General features: G+C 43.6%; 1 protein-coding gene across 11 annotated transcripts in view; it reads right to left on the bottom strand.

Moving 5' to 3' along the window:
* CREBRF (CREB3 regulatory factor) overlaps positions 1-27,618 on the bottom strand; it is a 91,512-nt gene that overhangs the window by 30,992 nt on the left and 32,902 nt on the right. For 5 of the 11 annotated variants that reach the window (XM_085871271.1, XM_085871275.1, XM_085871273.1 and 2 more), the window contains 2 exons: positions 24,649-24,796; positions 4,962-5,185 (listed from right to left, as the gene is read on the bottom strand). The exons of 2 other annotated variants lie outside the window; for them this stretch is intronic. In XM_085871271.1, the coding sequence (XP_085727397.1) occupies positions 4,962-5,185; positions 24,649-24,796 (372 nt within the window). Of the gene's footprint in view, positions 1-4,961; positions 5,186-24,648; positions 24,797-27,618 lie in introns of those variants that run through there. 4 more of the 11 variants (XM_085871277.1, XM_085871278.1, XM_085871279.1 and 1 more) reach the window with 3 other exon arrangements.

The raw sequence follows: 27,618 nt of genomic DNA, 5'->3' as shown, positions 1-27,618 counted from the left end.
TTATAAAATCTTAGAATTTGTAAGTAATAATTAAATCACATTTGTTTCATAGTTTAAGGCTTGGCTCGTACCATTGATGAACTTCCAAAGCAATGCACAGTTCTACAGCTTAGCAGGGAAACAAAAGAAAAAGAAAAAGACCTTCTGTTCACATCAACTTGAAGTCAGCTCCATATAATGGTGATCCTGAAAAACAGTCATGGTGTACAGTCGTGGCCAGAAGTATTGGCACCCTTGCACTTTTTTCAAATAAAATGCACCATTTCTTCCAGAAAATTATTGAAATTAAAAAAACATCTATTGGTATCCACATACACTGATGAGCCAAAACATTATGACCACCTGCCTAATATGCTGTTGGTCCTCCGTGTGCCACCAAAACAGCACCGACCCACTGAGACATGGACTCAACAAGACCCCTGAAGGTGTCTTGTGGTATCTGACACCAAAACATTAGCAGCAGATCCTTCAAGTCCTATAAGTTACGAGGTGGGGCCGCCGTGGATCGGACTTATCGGAACATCCCACAAATGCTTAATCGGATTGAGATCTGGAGAATTTGGAGGCCAAGGCAATACCGTGAACACTTCATCATGTTCCTCAAACCATTCCCAAACAATGTATGCAGTGTGGCAGGGTGCATTATCCTGCTGAAAGAGGCCACTGCCATCAGGGAATACCAATGCCATGAAGGAGGTGTACCTGGTCTGCAACGATGTTTAGGTAGATGACACGTGTCAAAGTGACGTCCACATTAATGGCCGGACCCAGAGTTTCCCAGCAGAACATTGCCCAGAGCATCACACTCCCTCCACTGGCTTGTCGTCTTCCCACAGTGCATCCTGCTGCCATCACTTCCCCAGGTAAACGGCGCTCACGTACATGGCCATTCACGTGATCTAAAAGAAAACGGGACTCATTGGACCAGGCGACGACCTTCCACTGCTCCAAGGTCCAGTTCCGACACTCGCGTGCCCATTGTAGGTGCTTTTGACGGTGGATGGGGTCATCATTGGCACTCTGACCGGTCTGCGGCTAGGCAGCCCCATACACAGCAGGGTGTGATGCACTGTGGATTGTGACACATTCCTCCGGTGACCACCATTAAAATTTTCTGTGACATGTGCCACAGTAGACCTTCTGTCGGTTCGGACCAGACGGGAAAGCCTTCATTGCCTTCGCACATCGATGAGCCTTGGGCATCCAACACCCAGTCGCCGGTTTGTGGTTTATCCCTCCTCGAACCACTGTCGGTAGGTACTCATCACTGCTGACCGGGAGCACCCCACAAGCCTTGCCGTTTCAGAGATGCTCTGACCCAGTCGTCTAGCCATAACAATTTGGCCCTTGTCAAAGCCGCTCAGGTCTTTACTCCTGCCCATTTCTCCTGCATCTAACACATCAACTTAAAGAATTGACTGTTCACTTGCTGCCTAATAGATCCCACCCCTTGACAGGTGCCATTGTAACAAGATAAGCAATGTCATTCACTTCACCTGTCAGTGGTCATAATATTTTGGCTCATCAGTGTATGTATTTCTTTGGTTTGCAGTGGAACAAAACAAAAAAAAGCTGAAAAAAAATTACTAAATCTTAGCTTCTTCTACAAACAAATCCTAAAATGGCTCGGACAGTATTATTCGCACCTTTTAGAAGTTGTTAGAAATAATTAGATTTCAAGCAGGTGATTTTCCTTTACTTTGGAATTGAACTCACCTGTGGTGAGTTGCAGATGCCTACAATATGAAAATCACTCATTTTACCTGTTTGAGTAGAGAAAAGGAGTCATTCTGCTGTTTTGTGTCACTCTGTACCGCAATGAGCATGGAGACAAGAAATAAAACCAGAGAATTGACTGACGAGGTCAGACACAAGATTGTTTCAATCTCAAGGCTCCAAGTAGGGACAATCTCAAGGCTGCAAGTCCATATCCAGAGATCTCGATGATCCTATATCCACTATACACAATGTTATCAGGAAGTTTAAGGCCCGTGGCAATGTAACCAACTTCCCTTGACGTGGCCGCAAGGGAAAAACTTGATCGAAGATTGCAGCGAAGGATTATTTGAATGGTGGAGAAAACACCTCGATCAACTGCCAAAATGATTCAAGCTGAGTTTCAGACACAAGGTATGACAGTTTCAACTCGCACCATCCGTCACCAACTCAATGAAAGGGGGTTGTATGGTAGGAGAAAGAGAAAGGGAGAGAAAGAGAAAGGGAGAGAGAGAGAGAAAGAGAAAGGGAGAGAGAGAGAGAGAAAGAGAAAGGGAGAGAGAGAGAGAGAAAGAGAAAGGGAGAGAGAGAGAGAGAAAGAGAAAGGGAGAGAGAGAGAGAGAAAGAGAAAGGGAGAGAGAGAGAGAGAAAGAGAAAGGGAGAGAGAGAGAGAGAAAGAGAAAGGGAGAGAGAGAGAGAAAGAGAAAGGGAGAGAGAGAGAGAAAGAGAAAGGGAGAGAGAGAGAGAAAGAGAAAGGGAGAGAGAGAGAGAAAGAGAAAGGGAGAGAGAGAGAGAAAGAGAAAGGGAGAGAGAGAGAGAGAGAGAAAGGGAGAGAGAGAGAAAGAGAAAGGGAGAGAGAGAGAGAGAAAGAGAAAGGGAGAGAGAGAGAAAGAGAAAGGGAGAGAGACAGAGAGAAAGAGAAAGGGAGAGAGAGAGAGAAAGAGAAAGGGAGAGAGAGAGAAAGAGAAAGGGAGAGAAAGAGAAAGAGAAAGGGAGAGAAAAAGAGAAAGGGAGAGAAAAAGAGAAAGGGAGAGAAAAAGAGAAAGGGAGAGAAAAAGAGAAAGGGAGAGAAAAAGAGAAAGGGAGAGAAAAAGAGAAAGGGAGAGAAAAAGAGAAAGGGAGAGAAAAAGAGAAAGGGAGAGAAAGAGAAAGAGAAAGGGAGAGAACGAGAAAGAGAAAGGGAGAGAACGAGAAAGAGAAAGGGAGAGAACGAGAAAGAGAAAGGGAGAGAACGAGAAAGAGAAAGGGAGAGAACGAGAAAGAGAAAGGGAGAGAACGAGAAAGAGAAAGGGAGAGAACGAGAAAGAGAAAGGGAGAGAAAGAGAAAGAGAAAGGGAGAGAACGAGAAAGGGAAAGGGAGAGAACAAGAAAGGGAAAGGGAGAGAACGAGAAAGGGAAAGGGAGAGAAAGAACGAGAAAGGGAAAGGGAGAGAACGAGAAAGGGAAAGGGAGAGAAAGAACGAGAAAGGGAAAGGGAGAGAAAGAAAGAGAAAGGGAAAGAGAAAAAAAGAGAGGAAGAAAAAAAAAAGAGAGAGAAAGAAAAAAAAAAAGAGAGAGAAAGAAAAAAAAAGAGAGAGAGAAAGAAAAAAAAAGAGAGAGAAAAAGAAAAAAAAGAGAGAGAAAGAAAAAAAAGAGAGAGAAAGAAAAAAAAGAGAGAGAAAGAAAAAAAGAGAGAGAAAGAAAAAAGAGAGAAAGAAAAAAGAGAGAGAAAGAAAAAAGAGAAATATATATATATATATATATATATATATATATATATATATATATATATATATATATATATATATATATATATATATATATATTTATATATATATATATATATATATATATATATATATATATATATATGTATATCTTCTTCTTCTTTCGGCTGCTCCCGTTAGGGGTCGCCACAGCGGATCATCCGTATGATCCGCATAGTGATTTGGCACATGTTTTATGCCGGATGCCCTTCCTGACGCAACCCTGGTCACCTCTTACGACACAGGGATATGGTACACCTATTTTAACCAGGGTATACACCGGCCCAGTACACTGGTACTCACTTCGCCGACCTCGGAAGGATGACAGGCTGAGTAAACCCCCTGGTGTATTAATTCAGTGATCCAACGGGGCTTGAACTCAGGACCTTTTGGATCCTAAGCCACTGCCCGAACCACTGCGCCAACACCAGGCATGTATATATATATATATATATATATATATATATATATATATATATATATATATATATATATATATATATATATATATATATATATATATATATATATATATATATATATATATATATATATATAAGAAAGCCTGACTTGTGTTTGCCAAAACATACCTGAACAAGCCAAAATCCTTCTGTGAGAATGTCCTGTGGATAGTTGAGACCAAATTAGAGCTTTTTGGTGAAGCACATAATCTCTGTTTACAGAAAACAAAATGAAGCCTTCAAAGAAAAGAAAACCTTCCTTAGAGGCAAACATGGAGGAGGTTCAGTGATGTTTTGGGGTTGCTGTGCTGCTTCTGGCACTGGGTACCTTAAATGTGTGCACAGCATCATGAAATCAGGAGATTACCAAGGTATTTTGGAGCGCAATGTTCAACCCAGTGTCAGAATGCTGGGTCTCCGTCAAAGGTCATGGGTCTTTCAGCAGGACAATGACCCCAAACACACTTCAAAAAGCACCCAGGAATGGTTCAAGACAAAATGCTGGACTGTTCTGAAGTGGCCAGCAATGAGTCCAGAATAAATCCCATTGAACACCTTTGGGAAGATCTGAAAACAGCAGTTGGGAGAAGGCACCCTTCAAATCTGGGAGAACTGGAGCAGTTTGCACAAGAAGAGTGGGTGAAACTGCCAGCAGAGAGGTGTAGGAAGCTCATTCATGGCTGTCGGAAACGCTTGACTGCAGTCATGTTGTCCAAAGGCTGTGCTATCAAATATTAAATTGAGGGTGTCAATAACTTTGTCAATGCCATTTCTTTTTATTTTCTGATTTAAAATTATATATCAAGTTCTGAATCAAAAACAAAGGTTTTATAATACTAACAATGAAATAAATAATTGTGGAGACAAAATCCTTTTGTCAATTTCAACTTATTTTTGAGAAAATTGTGAGTTATTTGAAAAAGTGCAAGGGTGACAATATTTTTGGCTACAACTGTATTTGTTAAAGTGACTGCTAACTCCTGCATAATGCGTTGTGTGGGTTTTATGATGTAAAATGGCGCCTTTTGGTGATTCTGACCTGGTCCCAAAAATTGCAGTACGGTGGAGAAACTGGGAGATTTTCTTCTTCCAGAAGGTCTGGCAGCACTGTCATTGGCTCCCCGGGTCCTTCCATGTTCTCTCTCCATTCCCTCCACTCCTCTCTCACTCGTCCACGACAGACAGTCTCCTTCCACTCATTGCGCATACGCCCCATGCATGATGCTCCGTGAATCTTTGATAAAACGGTGCACAAAGCAAAAGCTGCAAACAGGTAGATTTGTGAAATGAGGCATTTTCCACTATGGAAATGGGTTTGTTGTGGGGAAGCTATAAAACTCTGAGCTGAGGATGAAGTCTTTATTTTTATGCAACAACTGGACCAGCGATGTCATCTCCCATCAATAAAGTCCTGTCTGTGAGCAAGTCCTCTGAACATTTAGTTCACCAACATCAGTGGTAGTATTTGATCTTTCGGTGTCAGGTTTGAAGGCAATTTAACAGCAGCAAACCATAGCCCCTGCGGCAACAAGCAAGCAAGCCACATCAATGGCTTTTTGTTGCCACTGTTAAAGTGAAACACTTTATCATGTACAGGACAATTCTGTACAGTGAATCGGTTTTGTATCGCTTTAAACTGTTAAAGTGAAAGGTTAGTGTGCTGAGAAGGATCAAAGCTGATTTTAACCTATTCTGTTGTGTTAATTGCCCTGTACTATCTGTGGTGAGATGGGTATAAATATATGCAATGTATTGCCTACATGTTTGAGCACAGTGATGTAATTGATCTTAATCATACCTGATTCTGTAATGCTTTTATTTTGACATTTAACTTTACTTGAAAGTTGTTTTGAACTTGTACTCATTTGTTTAAATTGCAAATGAGTACAGATGAAGAACCACTTGTCATGTCTGATGTTAGTAGTGATGTACACACACACACACACACACACACACACACACACACACACACACACACACACACACACACACACACACACACACACACACACACACACACACACACACACACAGAGATGATGACAACGTATGCCACTCTGATTGAGAACCCAAACCCACCAATGACTACACTGAATGGAAGTTAGTCCAGCGCAAACATAATTTGAAATTGGCCATTACAAACTGGCACAAGAGGGCAAGAAGCACGGAAAGACTTGTCAGATTCAAGTGATTTGGATGTTGTTAAACAAAAACGAGATATTCGAGAGACATGGATGACATTTCAAAGGCACATAATCTACTTGATCAGTTAATGCCATCGAGAAGCATGGATCCGGATATTGACTTTGTAACTATCCTGTTCCACAGATTGATAGTACATCTGTCCAAATCTATTGCAGATCATATATGCAACATTATGGCAGAAAGGTACTCCCGGGTTTCTAAAGGTAGTCGAGCATCCTCCAAATCTCATGCTTCTCAGTCCTTAAAGGCATCAACTACATCTGCTCAATCCGAACATACCTGGTGTTGGCTTAATGGTTCGGGTAGTGGGCTTGGGATACCAGGGTCCTGAGTTCAAATCCCACTCAGCTGTTGAATTAATACCAGGTGGGGCTAACTCGACCTATCATCCTTTCGAGGACGGCAAAATGAGTGCCAGCATGATGGTATACTGTGTCGGAGTGGCGACCCGTCCAGGATTGTGCCCAATAGCCAAGGAGACTGCTTAGGCAGCACCAACGCTCTGCACAGAGTATGGTCCCAATGGATGGAAACAACCTCAGCGGAATAGTTCGCTGGAGATAACTTTTTCTTCTCTCTTGAAATGATTTATTTTAAAATCTCAAACATTTAGTATAGACAAAGAACGATTTAATTTTAAGCATAAAATAAACCGCCATTTTGATCTAATACTTCCGTGTTCATTAATAAATAAAATTGCGTTTCGATATGGGGCAAGGGGGTAGACGGGGTTCGTAAACCTTTATGGTCGTGGGCCGTGGGTGACCGAATAGGCCCGCGAGACCGTGCTGGTTACCTGCCCCCTCGAGGAGTGACGGTCGGCGAGCCCTCGTGCGCGCCTCGACCCGGGACCACTGCTCGCAACCCTCACGACTTGGCGCCCAGAGGGAGAGAGAGGAAGAATCCAACGCGATGATCCAGGCAGGAGAGAGGAGAGCTCAAACATGACGTCCACCAAGAGAGCGAGCCCACGCGCGGTCTGCCCTATATAGCGCGGGGCTCCGCCCCTTCGCTCCACCCCCTTTTTGGCTCCACCTCTCCTCTAGTCCTTTCGAGAAGCTCCTCGAAAAGGGGCGTTTCCTCCTCACGGCCGCCTCACACCCCGTATCCACCAATCGCCAGCGAGCTCTCGCAGCCTCTCCCGTCAGCCCCGGCACCGCAAAAAGGCGGGAAAACTCTCGCGCCGTTGTAGGCCTTTTACGGGGCCTTCGTTTGAAGTCTTCGGACGGTCCAAAATAACGATAGAACAGAAAAACGGCTATCTCAAAGAGTCGCAGCCTGATGAATCACACAAATTCCCTTTAAACAACGGTGGGGAACTATCTGCACATAAACTTAGCGTCATAACTGATCTAAGGACCCTTTATGGTGTATTGCGAATTTCCACAGCCGTAACAATACGTTGGCGCTAATTGAATAATTGGCCATTAAAACTAAATTGCGAATAATTGTTACTGCGATATGCGAACTTCCGGGCCACGCACGTACGGGCACGCGAGAGCGAAGAAACGGCCTGTGTGGTTGTTGTTTCTTGCTCGCGGTTTGAATATTTATTTATTATTTTTTTTTTATGGGCCCGTACTCGTGATAATACAGATGATAACAGACAGTGAGGGCATTATGGGAATGCCATGGAGAGCAGAATGTTTGGTCGGTCTAGACTCTAGAGCAGGGGAAACAAGGAAGGGGTCGTGACAGGGTACGCAGGGCAGGAGAAGGTAAACATTGGGACCAATTGCATGAGAAAGGAGTGCATGGGATTTTTACCCTGTTGCACAATTACACAATGAAGGGAAATAAAGTGAAGTGTTGGGTATGTGCCCACCTCCCACACTCTACACGAACAGGACTGCCGTTAGCAGTGATCCCATTTGAGGAAATCGATTATTGTGGAGCTGGATGGTACCACAATTACATAGCAGATAACCGGACGGCATAAATTGGACAAATGCTAAAGTAGCGTCAAACAGTACATATCCATGACATGGTACAACACGTAAGGAAGGTAGTACCATGCAAAGTACCATGACTATTTTAAGGAAGTCGGATTCAGATCTGGGTGGAAAAGATGTTTTTTTTTTGGATGGGGAACCTGCATACTCCACATATTGCTGATTGGACTAATGATATTTGTCGCTATTGTTGTCATCATCGCATGCATAAGAACAATAATCGGTGTGTGAGAAAATTTTCCAGTGACGATGGTGGCGCATGAAGTTTCCCTGGACCGACCATCTCTCAGCAACTTTGGTGACAATGAAGATCCAGAAGATCGAGAAAACTCAGAAAATGAAGAACCTCGTATAAAATAGAGTCGAGACACCGTGTCTGTGGGATTTTATGGAAAATATGAAAGTACCCTTGGGATTGACAAAAGCCCCTTTGAAAGACTTCAACAATTGTTGCTAAAGAACTAAAAACAGATGGATGATTGTGATGAAGGGATATGGGACAATAAAGATATCTTAAAAACTGAAGAGGAAAAAGAATTTGAGCGGCTTGCTCAAATAAAAGCTGATTAGTACAATTGAAAAAGGCGATTGCCTATTGGATGTATATACTCTGTGTGCACAGGGTTTGTTTCTTCCAGATCGCCTGGGCGCCCAAACTCTGTGGAACGAGACAGCATGGGGAGGTGGTAGCCCCAGAGTTTCATCCACTCGCTAGGGTGTCGACCCACCACAGAGCGCAAGTCTGGGTGACGTGGTGGAAATGGGCCTGCCGCTAGCCTATGGAAAATTAAAATTTTTGTGTGTTTGTCCTTACAGAACAAACCCTGGTGTTGTTCTGTATATACAAAATGGGGAAATTGTGGGAAGCTGAATTGTTAAGTGAATTTATGATGAGGTAAAATGCCAAATATCTTTGAGAAAGAAACAAATATTTTGTGCTTCGAGAATGAATTTAATAAATATATGCTGGGAAAGCAAGTTGGAGGCAGAATGCACACATTCCTCTGCAGTCGTAAAAACTTTATCTGTCTGCTGACCATCTGGGCCAGCAACAAGGAATCAAATACTTTCACCGGGACAATAAGCAAGCTCCGATAACAGACCGTTTTACATCCTGTGTTTGTGATTCCAACCGTACGAAGTTCCATCTGTTGTTTCTCGAAGAGGTTTCTCTTTGTTCAGTTAATTTATTTTGATGTATTAACCATGCCGTGGAGGGATCACATAAATACTCAAAATACGCCATGTGCAGTTAAGTTGTTCCATTTGTGATATTGCTCTAGCTAAAAACTAACTCTTGTGCACAAGTGTTTGTCTGATATTTGTTACTGAATAAACAGCTTAAACTGAACTGAAGGGTTTTCTGTCATGAGGTGGCCAAAACTGCCACGACAGTACCAAAGGAATGAAGTTGCTGTCTCAGATCCCTGATCAGAGTCCAAGTCTCACATCTGCAGAGCAAGACTGGAAGCACCAAGGACCTCATGACTTGGACTTTCGTCCTCCTGCACAGGAAACGACAGCGCCACACCCCATGATCCAGTGAATCCATGACTACCTAGCTTGGCCCGACCAAGATGTCCATTGACTTCTGGCTCACAGCCAGCAAAGACAAGAATATCACTGCCAAGAGAAGTGAATCTCTCCATGACCTCAACATCCTCACCACAAATAGGTACAGACAAGATAGCAGCATCCAAGATGCCACTGAAAGCCTGCATCTTAGATTTTACCCAGGAAACCCACAATCCCAGCAGCTCCAACTCCTTTTTCAGAACCTTGAGAGCCCCCAAAATGATGCGTATAATCTCCGCAAAAAACACTGCATCATCTGTGAAATAAAGGTCAGAGATCTCAACATTCTCCAACAATGCACCGTAGCTTGATCTCTCCAACATCATCCCCAGAATCCAGTCCATACAAGCGCTGAAAAGTGTGGGGGCAAGTACACACCCCTGACGAAATCCATGAACAACTGGAAATAAGTCGGAGATGGTATCACCACATTTCACAGCACTCAGTACCAGATATAGTTTAGACATCAGATTGATTACTTTTGGTGGCACCCTACAAAGAGCAAGAATCTTCCAGAGGGCATCCTGATTCACCGACACGAACGCTTTGCAGAGATCAACATAGGCTGCAAGCAGTCCCTGCCGAACCTCTCATCAGCATTCGGTGTGGACCTGAAAAGCAAGGATACGGTCAAGAGTTAATGTCTTTGGCGTAAAGTTTGACTGCTCTGAGCGCTGGTGCTCAAGCAGATGGTGGTGAACCCGATCAATAATTATCTGAGCAAAGACCTTTCCTGGCACTGAAAGCAGCGTCACCCCTCAGTAGCTGTTGCAGTCCTGAGGATCACCCTTCCCTTTCCAGAGAGGGACAAGACGACCCCTCTTCCAGTCAGTTGGGATGATGCCTGTGTTCCAGGCAGAGCACAGAACTGCATGCAGTGACATGAGTACAGCATTTCCACCAGATTTGAGATGTTCATCATGGATGCCACAGATTCCAGGAGCTTTACCCCATATCATCCAGTTCACCGCAGCCTGTATTTCCACAAAGAAAGGTGGATCACAGTTGATTGGAGGGTCAGAAATAGGGATAGTAACACCTGACGTCCAACTCAACAGCTGGTGGGTCAGCCTGGTACAGCTGTTGAAAGTAACCGACCCAGCAGGCCTTTACTTCAGACTCCTCTGTCAAGAGCACACCACCCTCCACTCTAATTGCAGTACACCGAGGAATGGGCTTGGAGGAACGCAATGCACAATTTCCCATGTAAGCAGGACGAGAATCACCTGACCACAGGTGATGCTCTACTCCCTCATAGATTCTTCGCACATAGGCCTCCTTGTCCATCCTGAGTGCACGTACAGTTTTACGCCTCAGCTCCCTGATCAGCTCAGCTCTGACCAGAGTCGTAGAGCCAGCCTGAATGGCAATGGTACCCAATGTCCCGAGAGACAAAATTCTTCTTCGCCTTTCGGTGAGTTCCAAGACATCCATCAGCAACTTCAGGATGGTGGTCTTGAAGACACTCCACAACTCATCAGGATTCTACAAAGCACCCAGACCCCACAAACCCCCACTCAGCCTGTTTGTAAACTACTCAGCTCCCCTCTCATCCTTAAGCTTGCCAACATCCAGCCAAGGCTGGGATTGTACCATTCTCCCGGATTTAAGCTGCAACTTCGGAGTTGCTCAACTGAACACTCCGGTAGACCCGGCAGTTCTGGATCATCCTCCAGCGACCAACAACGAGCACATGGTCAATCTACTTTGCCACACCACCAGCATTGGAAAACCAAGTCTAGTGATGAACCTGTGGGTGCTGAAACCATGAATCAGCCACCCTAAGTCCATGACTTCTTGCAAAGTCAAAGAATTTAATGCTATTCTGGTTCACTTTTCCAGAACCATGGGGACAAACACACGTCTCATAACTTTCCCCATCAGATCCAGTCGATGCACAGAAATCCCCCAACACGAGAAGAGTACCACACCTGGGGCACTGATCAACCACAGACTCGACTGTAGCATATAATGTGTCCTTCACGGTGAAATCACTCGCCTTAGTCGAAGCATATACAGAGACCAGGGAAATGACACCCAAGGAGTGACGAATCTTGAGTCTCATCATACGCTCGTTGACTGGTGTTACGTCAACTATCACTTGAGTCAGCTTATTGGACACAGCTAGAGCAACTCCTTGGGCATGGTAACCATCAGAGCTACCAGACCAATAGTAGGTGTAACCACCCGCCATGATATCGCCGCAATCTGGTCTCCAAACATCAGAGAGTGCGGCAATACCGACCTCCAAACGCTTGAGCGCAGATGATCATCCTCTCTTAGGGAGAGGACATTCCAAGCACCTACCTGAAGGGACAGCCTCAGGTTCACCCAAGGAGTCCCCCATCTCGTGGACGACATTTCAGCACCATCCCGACACACATGACCGCAATCTGACCTCGGATGGTCACCCCATGGTTTTCCTCCTATCAAAGAGTGGGGGTCCCGAAGGCTTTGCCAAATCCCGTCATCTAGTGAGCTGCCCTGTGGAGGGCAGCTGCTGCATAGGAGGTACTCCCACGGAGGGGGTTTTCAGATTTCTTTATGCTTTTGGTACGTTTTTCAGAATGAAGGGTTTTCGGTGGCCAGATTGCAAATCCTGCCACCAACCTCCTAATAAAAAGTAACCCAATTGCGGAGGACGTCCGCAGACAGTTGGGCACGAGATATGGATGGCCGTGGCGTGGCTCACAAGGAGCTCCTCCACCCTTTGACAGGTTTTGTTTTTAATTCTGCTGATTGTCCATATCATCCACCATCCCTCACCAGGAAACCTGGTGGGGGAGATGGCTTTGTCGCTGACCACCTGACGCAGTACCGCGATCGACAATTGGCGCTCGGCAAGTGGCTTAAGCACTCATGCAAGCACCCCAATTCAATGGCTGATAAGGAACATTTGGCCAGGCTATCACTGCATACCATAAAGGATCCCTTTAACTATAAAGCCCACGCTTCACTGTGCACGCAGCAGTTCATTAAATAAAATTAGTTCATAAAATGACTATCCATCAAAAGTTGCAGCTTGATGCATAACAACCCTTGAGACATCGCAAAGTTCAATCGCCTATGAAATAAACATTGCAGAAAATCCGCCATTTTGCCTGCTCGTCTGAGCACATGTCATGTGGTACATCATTTGTGGTCCACACAAATGTGATAACTTGTTTTTTAAAACGTCTGCTTTAAAAAAAATTTTAAACCAGATTTGCTTTGATTCCCTGCAGAGCACATCGCGAAACATCCGAAAATATAGACACAGATCCGGCAGATGCTGTGGAAAGGCAGTCCCTCTCAGGCACAGGACGTGAGGTATTGAAGTGAATGCATTAAACCATATAGATAATGAAGCTGGTTAATTTGTTCACTCATCTTTTTCTACTGTTTGGAGAATTATATTAAGTTTAATGCTTTGGAAATTTCACATTTTCTTGGGTATGTATGGAGAAGCAGGGAACATAGCCTTGCTTGCTTAAAGTAAATAGGTATATTGGCTTAATTATAAGACTCATTATTTCTTTAAATTATCAGATTTCACAACAGATTTCGACACTTATTTAGTCCGGACGATATCCAATCCTCAAAACCGAAATAATAGTTCGATGATATACTTTAATTAGTCTGTGAAAGTAGATTGTGGAAAATCGTCTCGTATAATGTTTTAAAATTGCTCGAAGCTCGGAATTTGAAAACTTAGAGTACTTACAAAAGCGATATACACGATTCCTAGCTATGATGAACAGGCATTCGATACGAGTGAGGAAAGTGAAAAAAAAACGTTATCATTAAGAAATCGTTGCGGTCTGTTCCAAGTCAAGATATGGTTGAGCAGGCCAAAAAAACATGGCGACTTCAGAACCCAGCGAGGTTACCCAGGAAACGCCTTCAGACCCAGAGCGAGGTGGCCGAGGATCGTCTGATGAAGGATATAATTAAATACCGTTAATTATCTTCAAAATACTAGGTTGAAAAATAAAAGATAACATGTATGACTGGCTACCACCGGCTGGGGTTTGTGGCCTACGTTAGCACATTGTGTGTGGACGGACAAAAAACAACAACGACAGACCAAAATGCAATACCCTCTCCTCTGGTGAGAGTTAAAAAAACAAAAACAAACAAAAAAAAAACCTAAAAACAAAAAAAAAAAAATAAAAAAAAAAAAAAACTTGTTGAGTGTGAACGAAAGAGCCAAACAAGAGGAGCTAGAATTGAAATAAGCCGATGAACATATTCACCAGCTTAAATTATGAGGACAAATGTCTTGCATATATAGTGATATGCATTGCATTTCCTTAAATAAGCCAGTTCCATCAACACCTTTACCAGGAATTTTTGCAACTCCAACAAAAACCATTAAAAAAAAATACGCACCAGAACCACCTCTCATTAGTCACAAGCAGAAAAAGATGCAGCACGAAGGTTAACTTTTAACATTTCATTCTCGTGTAGGACCTTGTACATATAATTAACAGAAAAAGGGATAATTTTAACCAGAGATTCCAGCTATGTGCTCAGATAGGAATGTCAAGCATGCCAAGGAGGTGAACACAAATACAGAAACAAGAACTAGAGGGGGAGCACTCGGTAGAGTGCAAAACCTCCGCCGCCAATACTGCTAGGTCACTCAAGTGAACCTGATTTTATATTCATTCAATTTGACATCAACAGTGCTCACAGAGTTATAGTTTGCAATTTTCCCTTTTACTTTTAACTTTTACATACTCAATTAATTCGTCATAACTAGATTCCTTGAGACAGAAATTGATTTTATGTGGGTATATCCATCTGAAGTTCCAAAATCAGCCGCAATTATAATTTTGGCATGTTTTTTTTTGTTGGAAATCACTTATAACATGTAGAAATGCAAAAAAAAAAAAAAAATAAATAAAAAAAAAATCGAAATTTTGTTGAAAAAAAGTTGCAAAAATTTTTTTCTCAAGCAATTTTTTTGGGGGGGGGGTTGAAAATCACTTAAAACATGTAGAAATGCAAAAAAAAAAATTCAAATATTTTTTCAAAATGGCCGCCATAGCGGCCAGATTAGTTTCGGACCAAGTCCAAAATCTAATCGCATGATCCTTGGACCATACCTAATCCCCCCCACCAAGTTTCGTCGAAATCCGTCGAGGAGTTTTTTCCGTAATACTGTTCACAAACAAACAAACAAACAGACAAACAGAAAGGGGTGAAAACAGTAACCTCTGATCTTCGATGGCGGAGGTTAAAAAGACGTCGTGCAGAGCATGATACTTGCAAAATCCACCCCCTTCTCCAAATGTTGCCATGGATACATCAAATTGTCCATTTCATTAAGATTAAAATTGACAATCTTAATCAAAGCTTAGGTCAATCGGATTAAAATTGATTATTTTTCAGATTGAAATTGATGATTTTAGAAGTTTGACCTTGAGTTGACCTTTGACTTTAAAAACAGTTGGTTTCCAATTTCAGTAATGCATGATGCAATTGCTGCTTACTTTTCAGGTTAATCAGATGAAAATGGACGGTTTTTTAGATAAAAATCTAATTTAAAAGTTTGACCCAGAGTTGACCTTTTGATCTTAAAAATAGTTGGTTTCCCAATTCAATCATGCAATATGCAAATCTTGTTCAAATTTCAAGTCAATCGAATGAAAAATGATCTTACAAATTTGACCTCAAAAGCAACAGGCTTCTTAATTGAGACTACCTCAACAACTTATTAAAGTTTCATGACGATTGGCTTAGAATTGTGACCTGTAGGCGATAAACAGACAGAATAACAAAATTGGCTGACCAATGTACTTGAAAAATCTTAGAATTTGCAAGTGATAATTAAATCACATTTGTTTCATAGTTTAAGGCTTGGCTCGTACCATTGATGAACTTTCAAAGCAATGCACAGTTCTACAGCTTAGCAGGGAAACAAAAGAAAAAGAAAAAGACCTTCTGTTCACATCAACTTGAAGTCAGCTCCATATAATGGTGATCCTGAAAAACAGTCATGGTGTACAGTCGTGGCCAGAAGGATTGGCACCTTTGCACTTTTTTCAAATAAAATGCACCATTTCTTCCAGAAAATTATTGAAATTAAAAAAACCTCTTTTGGTATCCACATACACTGATGAGCCAAAACATTATGACCACCTGCCTAATATGCTGTTGGTCCTCCGTGTGCCACCAAAACAGCACCGACCCACTGAGGCAAAGACTCGACAAGACCCCTGAAGGTGTCTTGTGGTATCTGACACCAAAAGATTAGCCGCAAAACATTGCTCCAAGCTCCGAATTTGAAAACTTAGAGTACTTACAAAAGCGATATACACAACGATGCCTAGCTATGATGAACAGGCATTCGATACGAGTGAGGAAAGTGAAAAAAAAACTTTATCATTAAGAAATCGTTGCGGTCTGTTCCAAGTCAAGATATGGTTGAGCAGGCCAAAAAACATGGCGACTTCAGAACCCAGCGAGGTTACCCAGGAAACGCCTTCAGACCCAGAGCGAGGTGGCCGAGGATCGCCTGATGAAGGATATAATTAAATACCATTAATTATCTTCAAAATGGGTGTTTTAATTAACCCAAACACCCAATTTTCACTCTTGCACTTCCTTGGAGTTTTCTTGGTATGCATGCAAAGTTTCAGGCTACTAAGTTTTATAGTTTTGGAGTTATGGAGGACGCACGCACACACACTCTTTTATTAGTATATTTAAATATATATATATATATATATATATATATATATATATATATATATATATATATTGTGACGTTTGAGGGGGGGGTATGCATTCAAAGGGTAATTAGGATGTTTAATTAGGTATGCCATGCTGTTCGAGTTTACCAGGATCTCGATGTAATAAGTAGTAATTCAGTGGTGATAAGTTGTCTAGTAAATGTTCATTTCTTCAAGGGGGAAATGATAAATGTCACGTAATTAGATAGGGACACGGGATAGGGTAAGTGTGTCTGCGTAAACCCCTTTTGGTATTCTCTGGAGACTGGCCGTGACGTCACAGGACAGTGCAGCGGATGGCTCCACCCCGTGATCACGATTGGCGGAAGGCGATGGCGGTGGGCCAATAAACGGCTCGATTGGGAGTGACGAGGACGAAGGATAAAAAGGTTCTGTTCGGGGTCGAAAAGGAAGAAGAAGAAGATTACAACCAAAAGATCGTGGTTTTTTTGGTGTGGAAGCTGTGGCGGCAGAGAGCGTCCTTTTTGTTGTGCTGGGTCGATCGTGTTCTTGGTCGTGTCTTGGAGCCTTGCCGAGCCTCGTGCCTCGCTTTGGTTGGCTCTGGGGTTCTGCTGACTCGGAGTACGGGGTCGAACGGCGGGCAGACCTGCCCCCCTCTCCTGCTCGCAACTTGGCGCCAGAACTGGTTCCCTGGCGGCTGTGAGCGGACTTGGGCCAAGACCAGGAGGTCGACAGCACCACGGTTTCTCCTGCCCCCCTGACGAGAGCAAGGCCGGCTCGTCCGATGCCGATCCAGGGACAGTTGCGTTCACACCACGGTCCAGCCTGACCACCAGAAATAGCTACGTTGTGTGTGTGTGTGTGTGTGTGTGTGTGTGTGTGTGTGTGTGTGTGTGTGTGTGTGTGTGTGTGTGTGTGTGTGTGTGTGTGTGTGTGTGTGTGTGTGTGTGTGTGCTTGGCGCCTTAGAAGGTTTGAGATCTCTATATTCATTGGAATTGTCTGTGTTTTTTCCCCACGCCCGATCCCACACCATCCCGTCGAATCGACCCGGATCCCTCTTCTTGCCGAGTCTTGTTATTTCTGATAATAATAAAAACAAATAAACATCATCAACTCAGTGAAAAGTGACTCGTGCCACCTTCCTCGTCCCGTTTGCGGTAGAGCGATTAGAACCGCCATGTTTGGGTTATAAACAAATAAATCGCCTCCATCGTTTCGGCTCATTCTACGTTGGCGGGACTGTTCAAGTCCTGTGGACGTCACTATATATATATATATATATATATATATATATATATATATATATATATATATATATATATATATATATATATATATATATATATATATATATATATATATATATATATATATATATATATATATATATATATATATATATATATATATATATATATATATATATATATATATATATATATATATATATATATATATATAGCCTGGTGTTGGCGCAGTGGTTAGGGCAGCGGCTTGGGATCCAAGAGGTCCTGAGTTCAAGCCCCGTTGAGCCACTGAATTAATACACCAGGGGTTGACTCAGCCTGTCATCCTTCCGAGGTCGGCGAAATGAGTACCAGTATACTGGGCCGGTGTATACCCCGGTTAAAATAGGTATACCATATCCCTGTGTCGTAAGAGGCGACCAGGGTTGCGTCAGGAAGGGCATCCGGCGTAAAACATGTGCCAAATCACTATGCGGATCATAATGGATGATCCGCTGTGGCGACCCCTAACGGGAGCAGCCGAAAGAAGAAGAAGAAGAAGATATATATATATATATATATATATATATATATATATATATATATATATATATATATATATATATATATATATATATATACATACATTGGCACTCCCGTCGTAAAGCAGGAATGCCCATCTCGGCCCACCTACGGTGGGCAATTTAAAGTGGTGATATTTCCACAAAGTCATATTTCTGGAACACAGTGCACACTTGGGAAAAACATTGGGATTTGCTGTAACCATACTGAAATGTTTTTGTGCTATAAAATGCACCCAAAATAGAATTTTCCACAAAGTGAACATATTTTTCTGGGAAACACTGTACATCTGAAAATTATTTTTGGAACATACTGTAATCATATTTGCCTTGCTGGACAACAAGGTAGAGTTTTTGTTTTGTAAAACACAAAGTGATCAATTGAGTTTGTCAAACATATATATATATATATATATATATATATATATATATATATATATATATATATATATATATATATATATATATATATATATATATATACATATATACATATGTACATATATACATATATACATACACACACACACACACACGAGGTGTGTTCAAAAAGTATCCAACCTTAATTTTTCGTGCGTAAACAAATGAAGCTCGGGAGGCATGGTTTGGTGCACGTATGTAGGCAATCCTAATCCGTATGCGTGAATATTTTCCCGCCTGCAGAAGCTGTCAGTCGCCGACGAGTGAGGAAGTGTAAGTGAGCGCCGTCGGATTTTCGTTTTTGACAAAATGGCGGAAAAACTTGAACAACGCTATTGCATCAAATTTTGTATAAAGCTTGGCGAATCCCAAGTGGAAACGATCCGCAAGATTCAACAGGCCTTCGGGAACGAAGCAATGGGCACCACACAGATATAAGTGTGGTACAACCGCTTCAAAGATGGTCGCATATGAGTGGAAAGTGAAGCACGTTCTGGTAGGCCCTCAACATCCCGAAATGAGATCGTCATTGACCAAGTGAGGCCCCTGCTGATGCAGGATCGTGGAATCACGATCCGAGAACTTGCAGACGAGGTGCGCGTCAGCATTGGATCCGTTCATTCCATTGTGACTGAGGATTTGGGCTTAAGGAGAATCTCAGCAAAGTTCGTGCCAAAGCTGCTAAAGTTCGAGCAGAAGCAACTCCGTTTGGAGATCGCACAGGACATGCTGAAGACTGAACAGCGATCTCAACTTCTTCAACACAGTGGTCACTGGCGATGAGACCACAGGGATCCGTCATTTTGTCAAAAACGAAAATCCGACGGCACTCACTTACACTTCCTCACTCATCGGCGGTCTGTCGGCAACTGACAGCTTCTGCAGGCGGGAAAATATTCACGCATACGGATTAGGATCGCCTACATACGTGCACTAAACCACGCCTCCCGAGCTTCATTTGTTTGCGCACGAAAAATTAAGGTTGGATACTTTTTGAATACGCCACACACATATATATATATATATATATATATATATATATATATATATATATATATATATATATATATATATATATATATATATATATATACACACACACACATACACACATGGGGTCAAGATAGGAGCGTCCTCGTTGCGACCCTGGGAGTATCAACAAAATACTGCTAATCCTATCACTACCACAAGCAACAGCTTCAAGCTATGCTACAAGCTGCAAGCCACAAGTTGCTGAACAATAAACATCATGCCCGGAGATAGACGCAGAGGTCGATGTCAAAAACGAGGGACCTTTTTAGGACCGGCATTGACAGTCATATCTGTGAACATCGAAGGGTTTTCATCTGCTAAACAAAAGATCTTAGCCAAGTTGTGCAGCAAGCAGCAGTGCGATGTTCTCTGCTTGCAAAAGATGCACAGAGGGAGTGAAAACAACCGCCCAACCATACCTGGTATGGCCCTGGCCATCGAGCGACCCCACCGACAGTATGGCAGTGCTGTATTTGTGAAAGCAGGCTTAGTTATAGAAGCAAGATCTATGTCAGAAGACCATGACATTGAAATCTTATCAGCTGAGTTAAGCAGTGTAGTAGTAACATCTGTCTACAAACCACCACCTGTAGACTTTATGTTCCCTCAACCAGCCTCCCAAGTACACAGCAAACCACAGATCATTATTGGTGATTTCAATAGCCACAGTACCCAGTGGGGGTACTCTGCAATGAACAAGGATGGAGAAGCAGTAGAGGACTGGATGGATACCAACCAACTCGGTCTTATCCATGAACCTAAACTACCACACTCGCTCCACAGTGCTCGCTGAAAACGTGGCTACAACCCAGATCTTGCCATGGCTACAAGCAACATCGCTGGACTGTGTAAGAAGATTGTGCTCGACCCCATTCCATCAAGTCAACACCGTCCCATTGGGATCCAAGTTAATGCAGCTGTAGTCCCAACCACCGCCCCTTTAAAAGGCGCTTTAACTACAAGAAAGCAGACTGGAAAAAGTTTACCAACGAGCTGGAAGAGAAGATCAAATATACAAGACCAATAAGCAAGAACTACGACCTGTTTGCTCATCTGGTACTGAGAACTGCCCGGAAACATATCCCACGAGGCTGTAGAGTTGAATATATACGTGGACTTTCAATGGAATGTGCAGGACTTTATGATGACTATATCAGCATGTTTGAAGTAGACCCTTTATCCGAAGATACAATAGCCCAAGGTGAGAAGGTGATGGAAAGCATTGCCCAAGAGCGACGTAAGACCTGGAATGCTCTTATTGAGTCTACCGACATGTCAAAAAACAGCAAGAAAGCATGGTCACTAATTCACAAGCAACATGGCGATCCTAAAGCAGTTTCTCAACACCCAAAAACCACTGCAAATCAAGTGGCCAACCAATTGCTAAAGAATGGAAAGATGGAAAGAGAGAGAAGATCAAGCTAAACCGTAACAAATACGGTGAGGACCCTGGTTTCACAAGACCACTTACTATGGGAGAGCTGGAAGCAGGAATCTCCACCCTCAAACCGGGAAAGGCAACAGGGCTGGATAAGATTGCAACTGAGCAGATTAAGCACTTTGGTCATGAGGCAAAGAAGTGGCTTCTACAGCTCTTTAATGAATGCTTAGTAACACACAAGCTCCCTAAGATCTGGAAGAAAGCCCACATTATAGCACTGCTGTAACCTGGGAAAGACCCATCCGCTCCTAAGAATTTCTGACCAGCTCACTCCTGAGTCACACCTTTAAGCTTTTCGAACGCCTGAACCTTAACAAAATTGGTCCTGCTGTTGATGGACACCTCATCCTAAACAAGCAGGTTCCCGTCCCGGCAAGTCCACAACTAGCCAAGTACTCAACCTTACCCAGTACATCGAAGATGGTTATGAGGAAGGGATGGTAACTGGTGTAGTGTTTGCCGACCTCTCAGCTGCCTATGACAAGTCAACCACAGACGTCTTCTTAGCAAGATCCTGGAGACCACAAAAGACACTTGCCTGACAGAGTTGATTGAAAGCATGCTCGAGCACAGTCACTTGTTCGTTGAACTAGGAGGTAAGAAAAGCAGATGGCGAGAACTCAAGAATGGCCTCCCACAGGGGAGTGTGCTCACACCACTCCTCTAACATCTACACCAACGACCAACCAAACAGTGTAGACACCCGCCGTTTCATCTATGCAGACGACCTTGGCATAGATGCACAAGATGCCGATTTCAAAGTTGTTGAAGAGAGACTTTCCAACGCTCTTGCAGAGTTAACACCCTACTATGAAGAGAACCACCTCCGTGCAAATCCACCCAAGACACAGGTGTGTGCCTTCCACCTGCGAAATCGCGAAGCCAAGCGCCAACTGCAGGTCGACTGGTCAGGAATCCCTCTTGAACACTGTGAATACCCAATCTACCTAGGGGTAACCCTAGATGGATGTCTCTCTTTTAAGACTCGTATTGAGAAGACCAAGTGCAAAGTGAGTGCGAGGAACAACATCATCAGTAAGCTCACTGGTTCAACTTGGGGTGCAAGCCCACAGACATTGAAGTCAACTGCACTAGCTCTTTGCTACTCAACGGCCGAATATGCCTGCCTTGTATGGGAATGAGCTACACATGCAAATAAGCTAGATCCCGTTCTCAATGTTAGCTGCCGCCTCATTACAGGCTGCCTTAAACCAATACCTACAGATCGTCTGTATATCCTGGCAGGCATAGCCCCAACAGAGATACGACGAAGTGCAGCAAGTAAGAAAGAGCGTCAACAACAGGCTACAGATGAAAGACATCCTCTCTTTGGCCATATGCCAGCCCAAAGCCGTCTTAAGTCTAGAAAGAGCTTCCTAAGGTATGTCACCCCCCTTGAAACATCAAGCACAAGCAGGGAAAGAGTTATTCAATGGGAAGAAAGACTGAACAACCTTCCATTAACAACAACAATGGAGCTAAATGTGAGTGAGGCACTCCCCCCTGGAGCAGATTCAAGCTATGCAATGTGGAAATGCCTGAACAGACTAAGATCTGGTGTTGGACGAACAAAAGTCACTCTCTCCAAATGGGGATACTTAAATGACAGGGATGCTGTGTATAACTGTGGCACTGAACCACAAACCATGCAGCATCTCCTGACATGCCCCCTGCTGGAACAGCCCTGCACAGCATCGGATTTGGCAGAGTTTAATTATAAGGGTCAGCAATGTGCTCAGCTTCGCCTGAACCACATCTAGCCATGTGTACTGTAACTGCTGTTTTTGTGGACACGATAAGTAAGTATATACATATATACATATACATATGTAGCCAAATACACATTGATATATTGGCACTCCTTGATATATGAAATAGATGCATTCCACGAATGTAGTGTGTATAGCAAAAATTCATTCAGCGAAAAAGGTTTTCCCCATAGACAGTGTTATTGATCGAAGATGTGCTCCTTGGGGGCTGATGATAGGACACCTTACCCAAACATAACTTAATACAAAAACATAACTCAGTAAATCAATACAAATAATCACTAAATGTATAATTAAATTAATACCGACCATAAATGCATCAAGATAGAAAAAAAAAACAAATGAGTAGGGTACTATACTGTACTGTATGATAATAGAACAGATTTGCGTGTCGTGGCCTGGAGATGTGTGGGTGGGGAGCTGAAGTTATAGAGTGGCGAGACCTCAAACCACGAGTGCATGATCGAGTAGATACAGATCGTTTTACACTCATATTGTAGGGTTTGGGGAAAGTTTTATGAAAATTAGTCACAACTAAAGTTTCTTGACACCATGTGACGACGTCCCGGTCAGAAGTACAATACGATGTGCAGATTAAAAACAAAGCAGCAACAACCTGGTGAATATTTTTTTTAAAAAGAAAAAACCCATTTAATGGCACAACACCAATTAATGGATCACTTTGCAATACAATGGTACTGCACTACACTCATACCATTCACTTAAAAAATGGAACTGGAGCGAAGTCGATGGCATGCCATCACAAATGCCCACACTTCCCACCTAAAACAAAGTTGAAAGATGGTGAAAAGTTCCACCAGGAAAGACCAAATATCAAATTTTGAGTTAAATATTTTTTTCCCCCATTATGACCCCTGTAAACTGAAGACCTCATCCTGGGGCCTGGGGTCAAATCCAAAAAAGTAGTTATATATTTCATGCATCCCCAATGTTGACTGCATATACAAAGTTTCATTTTAAAATGTTTTAAAATGTGCTCATAATTGCATCTTTTGGTGCTTGACATTTTGACCCCACTCCAGGTGGCAGGGTCAAAAATGACTGATCTTGCACTTTCATGCCATGTAGTAATCATAACTACCAAATTTGGTGAATTTCTGCCCAACTGTTTAGGAGATAGCATGACAGATAGACGTGGATTACAATATCCCTCTATTTTTTTTTCAAAAAGTGTTGGGATAATAACACCCTTCCGTTCTCATCAGTTGTAGCACAAATGCTACCTCACTGCCCCTTTAAACGCTGCGTGCACAGAAAAAAAAATGCGTAGAAAATGCAAGTTGTGAGATTGTGTCTGAACGGGGTAAACGATGCAACCACAACATTTACAGTGCTGGAAGAGACCTCATTTAAAAGCTCTTGGGACCAGACAGTGCATGCGGATGTCTAAAAATATCGATATTCATGCAATTTCGAATTATGTGCATTTTTGTTGCATATACAGGTGGTGTATAGGCTCAAAGTCGCTGGTTTGCACACCTACAGGGAGGAATAAAACACACACACACACACACACACACACACACACACACACACACACACACACACACACACACACACACACACACACACACACACACACACACACACACACACACACACACACACACACACAAAACCCTTGCCGTCCGCTGGAGTTACGTTCCTCTAAACTTCCGTGAGTGGCGAAATCGCGAATGGCGCACAGTTTATAACATGCAAGTCAATGAGATACGTTCCAGCATCCCAAAGTAAGTCAAAAATCATCAATAAATAATAATCATCGACATTTAATTGAAAAATAAGAACAATTGAGTAAAATAAGATAAATAAGTAAGATTTACCATCAATATGAAAGCTTTTCTGCTTGGAGTACTGTTGGTGGGTAGCCCCGGTCAGTTCTGCTTGAATAAAGCCATGGCACGGAGGTAGCCGATCGATCTCCCAGGAGCGACCCACAAATCCCTCACATCTTTTATGTTGTGCTCTTTCCTTTGTGGAGATATATAAATGTTGATCTAGCCCTAATTTTATCATTACATTGACGAATGTAACGAATATTGGACTCATGATTGATGTTGTAGTCTTTCGCCAACACAGTAACACGTGCACCACTCTCAAATCGATCTAATTATTTCACTTTTTCCACTGTCATCACTTTCTTCACTTTTTTTACTCTGCTCTTCAGCAGATGCAGCACTTGATGGACATTTTGGACGCATGATGAAATAAACAGTATACAAAGTTTTATCACAATAAAATACCGCACCTCACCAACCATCAAGCAGCCAGAAGACAATGATGCGGTGGTGCGGCAGATTCCGGAAGACAGAATATAAATTTTCAAATTGTTATATTTTCTGGTGACAAGGTACATTTATAATTCCACGCTTAATGTTAAATGAAGGAAAACATTGTTATCCAAACATTGAAAGCGTTTACTACAAAAAAAAAAAAAAAAAAAAAAAAAAAAAAATACAAACGAGTTCAGGGTGGGCAGGGTATATTTTGTTAGCGCTGGGAGGATGTACCCAGAAGACGCAGAAGGCAACTTTATATATTTTCTGGCAATACAGTACAGTTATGTTTTAACTGGTAATGTTAAATGAAGGGAAATATTGTTATCCAAGCATTGAAAGTATTTAAAAAAATAAACAAAAATAACCTCGTGAAAACCTAAGTAGTTTGAGGTGGGAGATCATTTTTTTTCCCCGCGGATACGCAGAGGTATCGGCCTGGACGGAGAGAAAGGGTGTATGAAAGGTAAGCGCAGATACGCAAAATCACGGACGGCGAGGGTTGACATCTTGTATATTATTTCCGAGTTTGTGGTTTCGTGTCGCGCTATCTTCGACTTTGTTCTAAGCTCGAGTAACGTGATAATCGGCTTACATTATCTCAAAGACCATATGAGGTGCATGGTACAAAAAAAGTAAATAAAATGGTTCTGAAACAGTGAAATCGTATTCCACTTACTGCAGTAAAGTAAAATTACGACTGATACTCTGCATCAGTTCCTTTCTCAAACACACCCACCCCAACATGTCGCGCAGAGTGCGGGTTATGCTAGTATTTACATATTTGTGTCTGAACGGGAGAGAGAAGGGAGAGGGAGAGTGAGAGGATAGGGGAGTGAGAGGATAGGGGAGTGAGAGGATAGGGGAGTGAGAGGATAGGGGAGTGAGAGGATAGGGGAGTGAGAGGATAGGGGAGTGAGAGGATAGGGGAGTGAGAGGATAGGGGAGTGAGAGGATAGGGAGTGAGAGGATAGGGGAGGGAGAGGATAGGGGAGTGAGAGGATAGGGGAGTGAGAGGATAGGGGAGTGAGAGGATAGGGGAGTGAGAGGATAGGGGAGTGAGAGGATAGGGGAGTGAGAGGATAGGGGAGTGAGAGGATAGGGGAGTGAGAGGATAGGGGAGTGAGAGGGATAGGGGAGTGAGAGTGGATAGGGGAGTGAGAGGATAGGGGAGTGAGAGGATAGGGGAGTGAGAGGATAGGGGGAGTGAGAGGAGAGGGAGTGAGAGGAGAGGGAGTGAGAGGAGAGGGGAGTGAGAGGAGAGGGGGAGTGAGAGGGAGAGGGGAGTGAGAGGAGAGGGAGTGAGAGGAGAGGGGGAGGAGAGGATAGGGAGGAGAGGATAGGGGAGTGAGAGGATAGGGGAGTGAGAGGATAGGGGAGTGAGAGGGAGAGGGGAGTGAGAGGGAGAGGGAGTGAGAGGAGAGGGGAGTGAGAGGATAGGGGAGTGAGAGGATAGGGGAGTGAGAGGATAGGGGAGTGAGAGGATAGGGGAGTGAGAGGAGAGGGGAGTGAGAGGAGAGGGGAGTGAGAGGAGAGGCGAGTGAGAGGAGAAGGGAGTGAGAGGAGAGGGGCGGGAGAGGAAAGGGCAGTGAGAGGATACGGGAGTTAGAGGATAAGGGAGTGAGAGGATAGGGGAGTGAGAGGATAGGGGAGTGAGAGGATAGGGGAGTGAGAGGATAGGGGAGTGAGAGTGGGATAGGGGAGTGAGAGGGGGGATAGGGGAGTGAGAGGATAGGGGGAGTGAGAGGGATAGGGGGAGTGAGAGGAGAGGGGAGTGAGAGGAGAGGGAGGAGGGAGAGGAGAGGGGAGTGAGAGGAGAGGGGAGTGAGAGGAGAGGGGGAGTGAGAGGGAGAGGGAGTGAGAGGGAGAGGGAGTGAGAGGAGAGGGGGAGTGAGAGGATACGGGAGTGAGAGGATAGGGGAGTGAGAGGATAGGGGAGTGAGAGGATAGGGGAGTGAGAGGATAGGGGAGTGAGAGGATAGGGGAGTGAGAGGATAGGGGAGTGAGAGGAGAGGGGAGTGAGAGGAGAGGGGAGTGAGAGGAGAGGGGAGAGTGAGAGGATAGGGGAGAGTGAGAGGATAGGGGAGAGTGAGAGGATAGGGGAGAGTGAGAGGATAGGGGAGTGAGAGGATAGGGAGTGAGAGGATAGGGGAGTGGGAGAGGATAGGGGGAGGAGAGGATAGGGAGTGAGAGGATAGGGAGTGAGAGGATAGGGAGTGAGAGGGATAGGGGAGTGGGGAGAGGGATAGGGGAGTGAGAGGATAGGGGAGTGAGAGGATAGGGAGTGAGAGGATAGGGAGTGAGAGGATAGGGGAGTGAGAGTGGGGATAGGGGGAGTGAGAGGATAGGGGAGTGAGAGGATAGGGGAGTGAGAGGAGAGGGGAGTGAGAGGAGAGGGAGTGAGAGGAGAGGGGAGGAGAGGAGAGGGGAGTGAGAGGATAGGGGAGTGAGAGGATAGGGGAGTGAGAGGATAGGGGAGTGAGAGAATAGGGCAGTGAGAGGAGAGGGGAGTGAGAG

This window comes from Eptatretus burgeri, chromosome 2 (genome assembly GCF_056783735.1).
Source record: "Eptatretus burgeri isolate ZD-2024b chromosome 2, Ebu_testis_v1, whole genome shotgun sequence".
Taxonomy (NCBI): Eukaryota; Metazoa; Chordata; class Myxini; order Myxiniformes; family Myxinidae; genus Eptatretus; species Eptatretus burgeri.
This window is presented reverse-complemented; position numbering and strand designations above follow the sequence as displayed.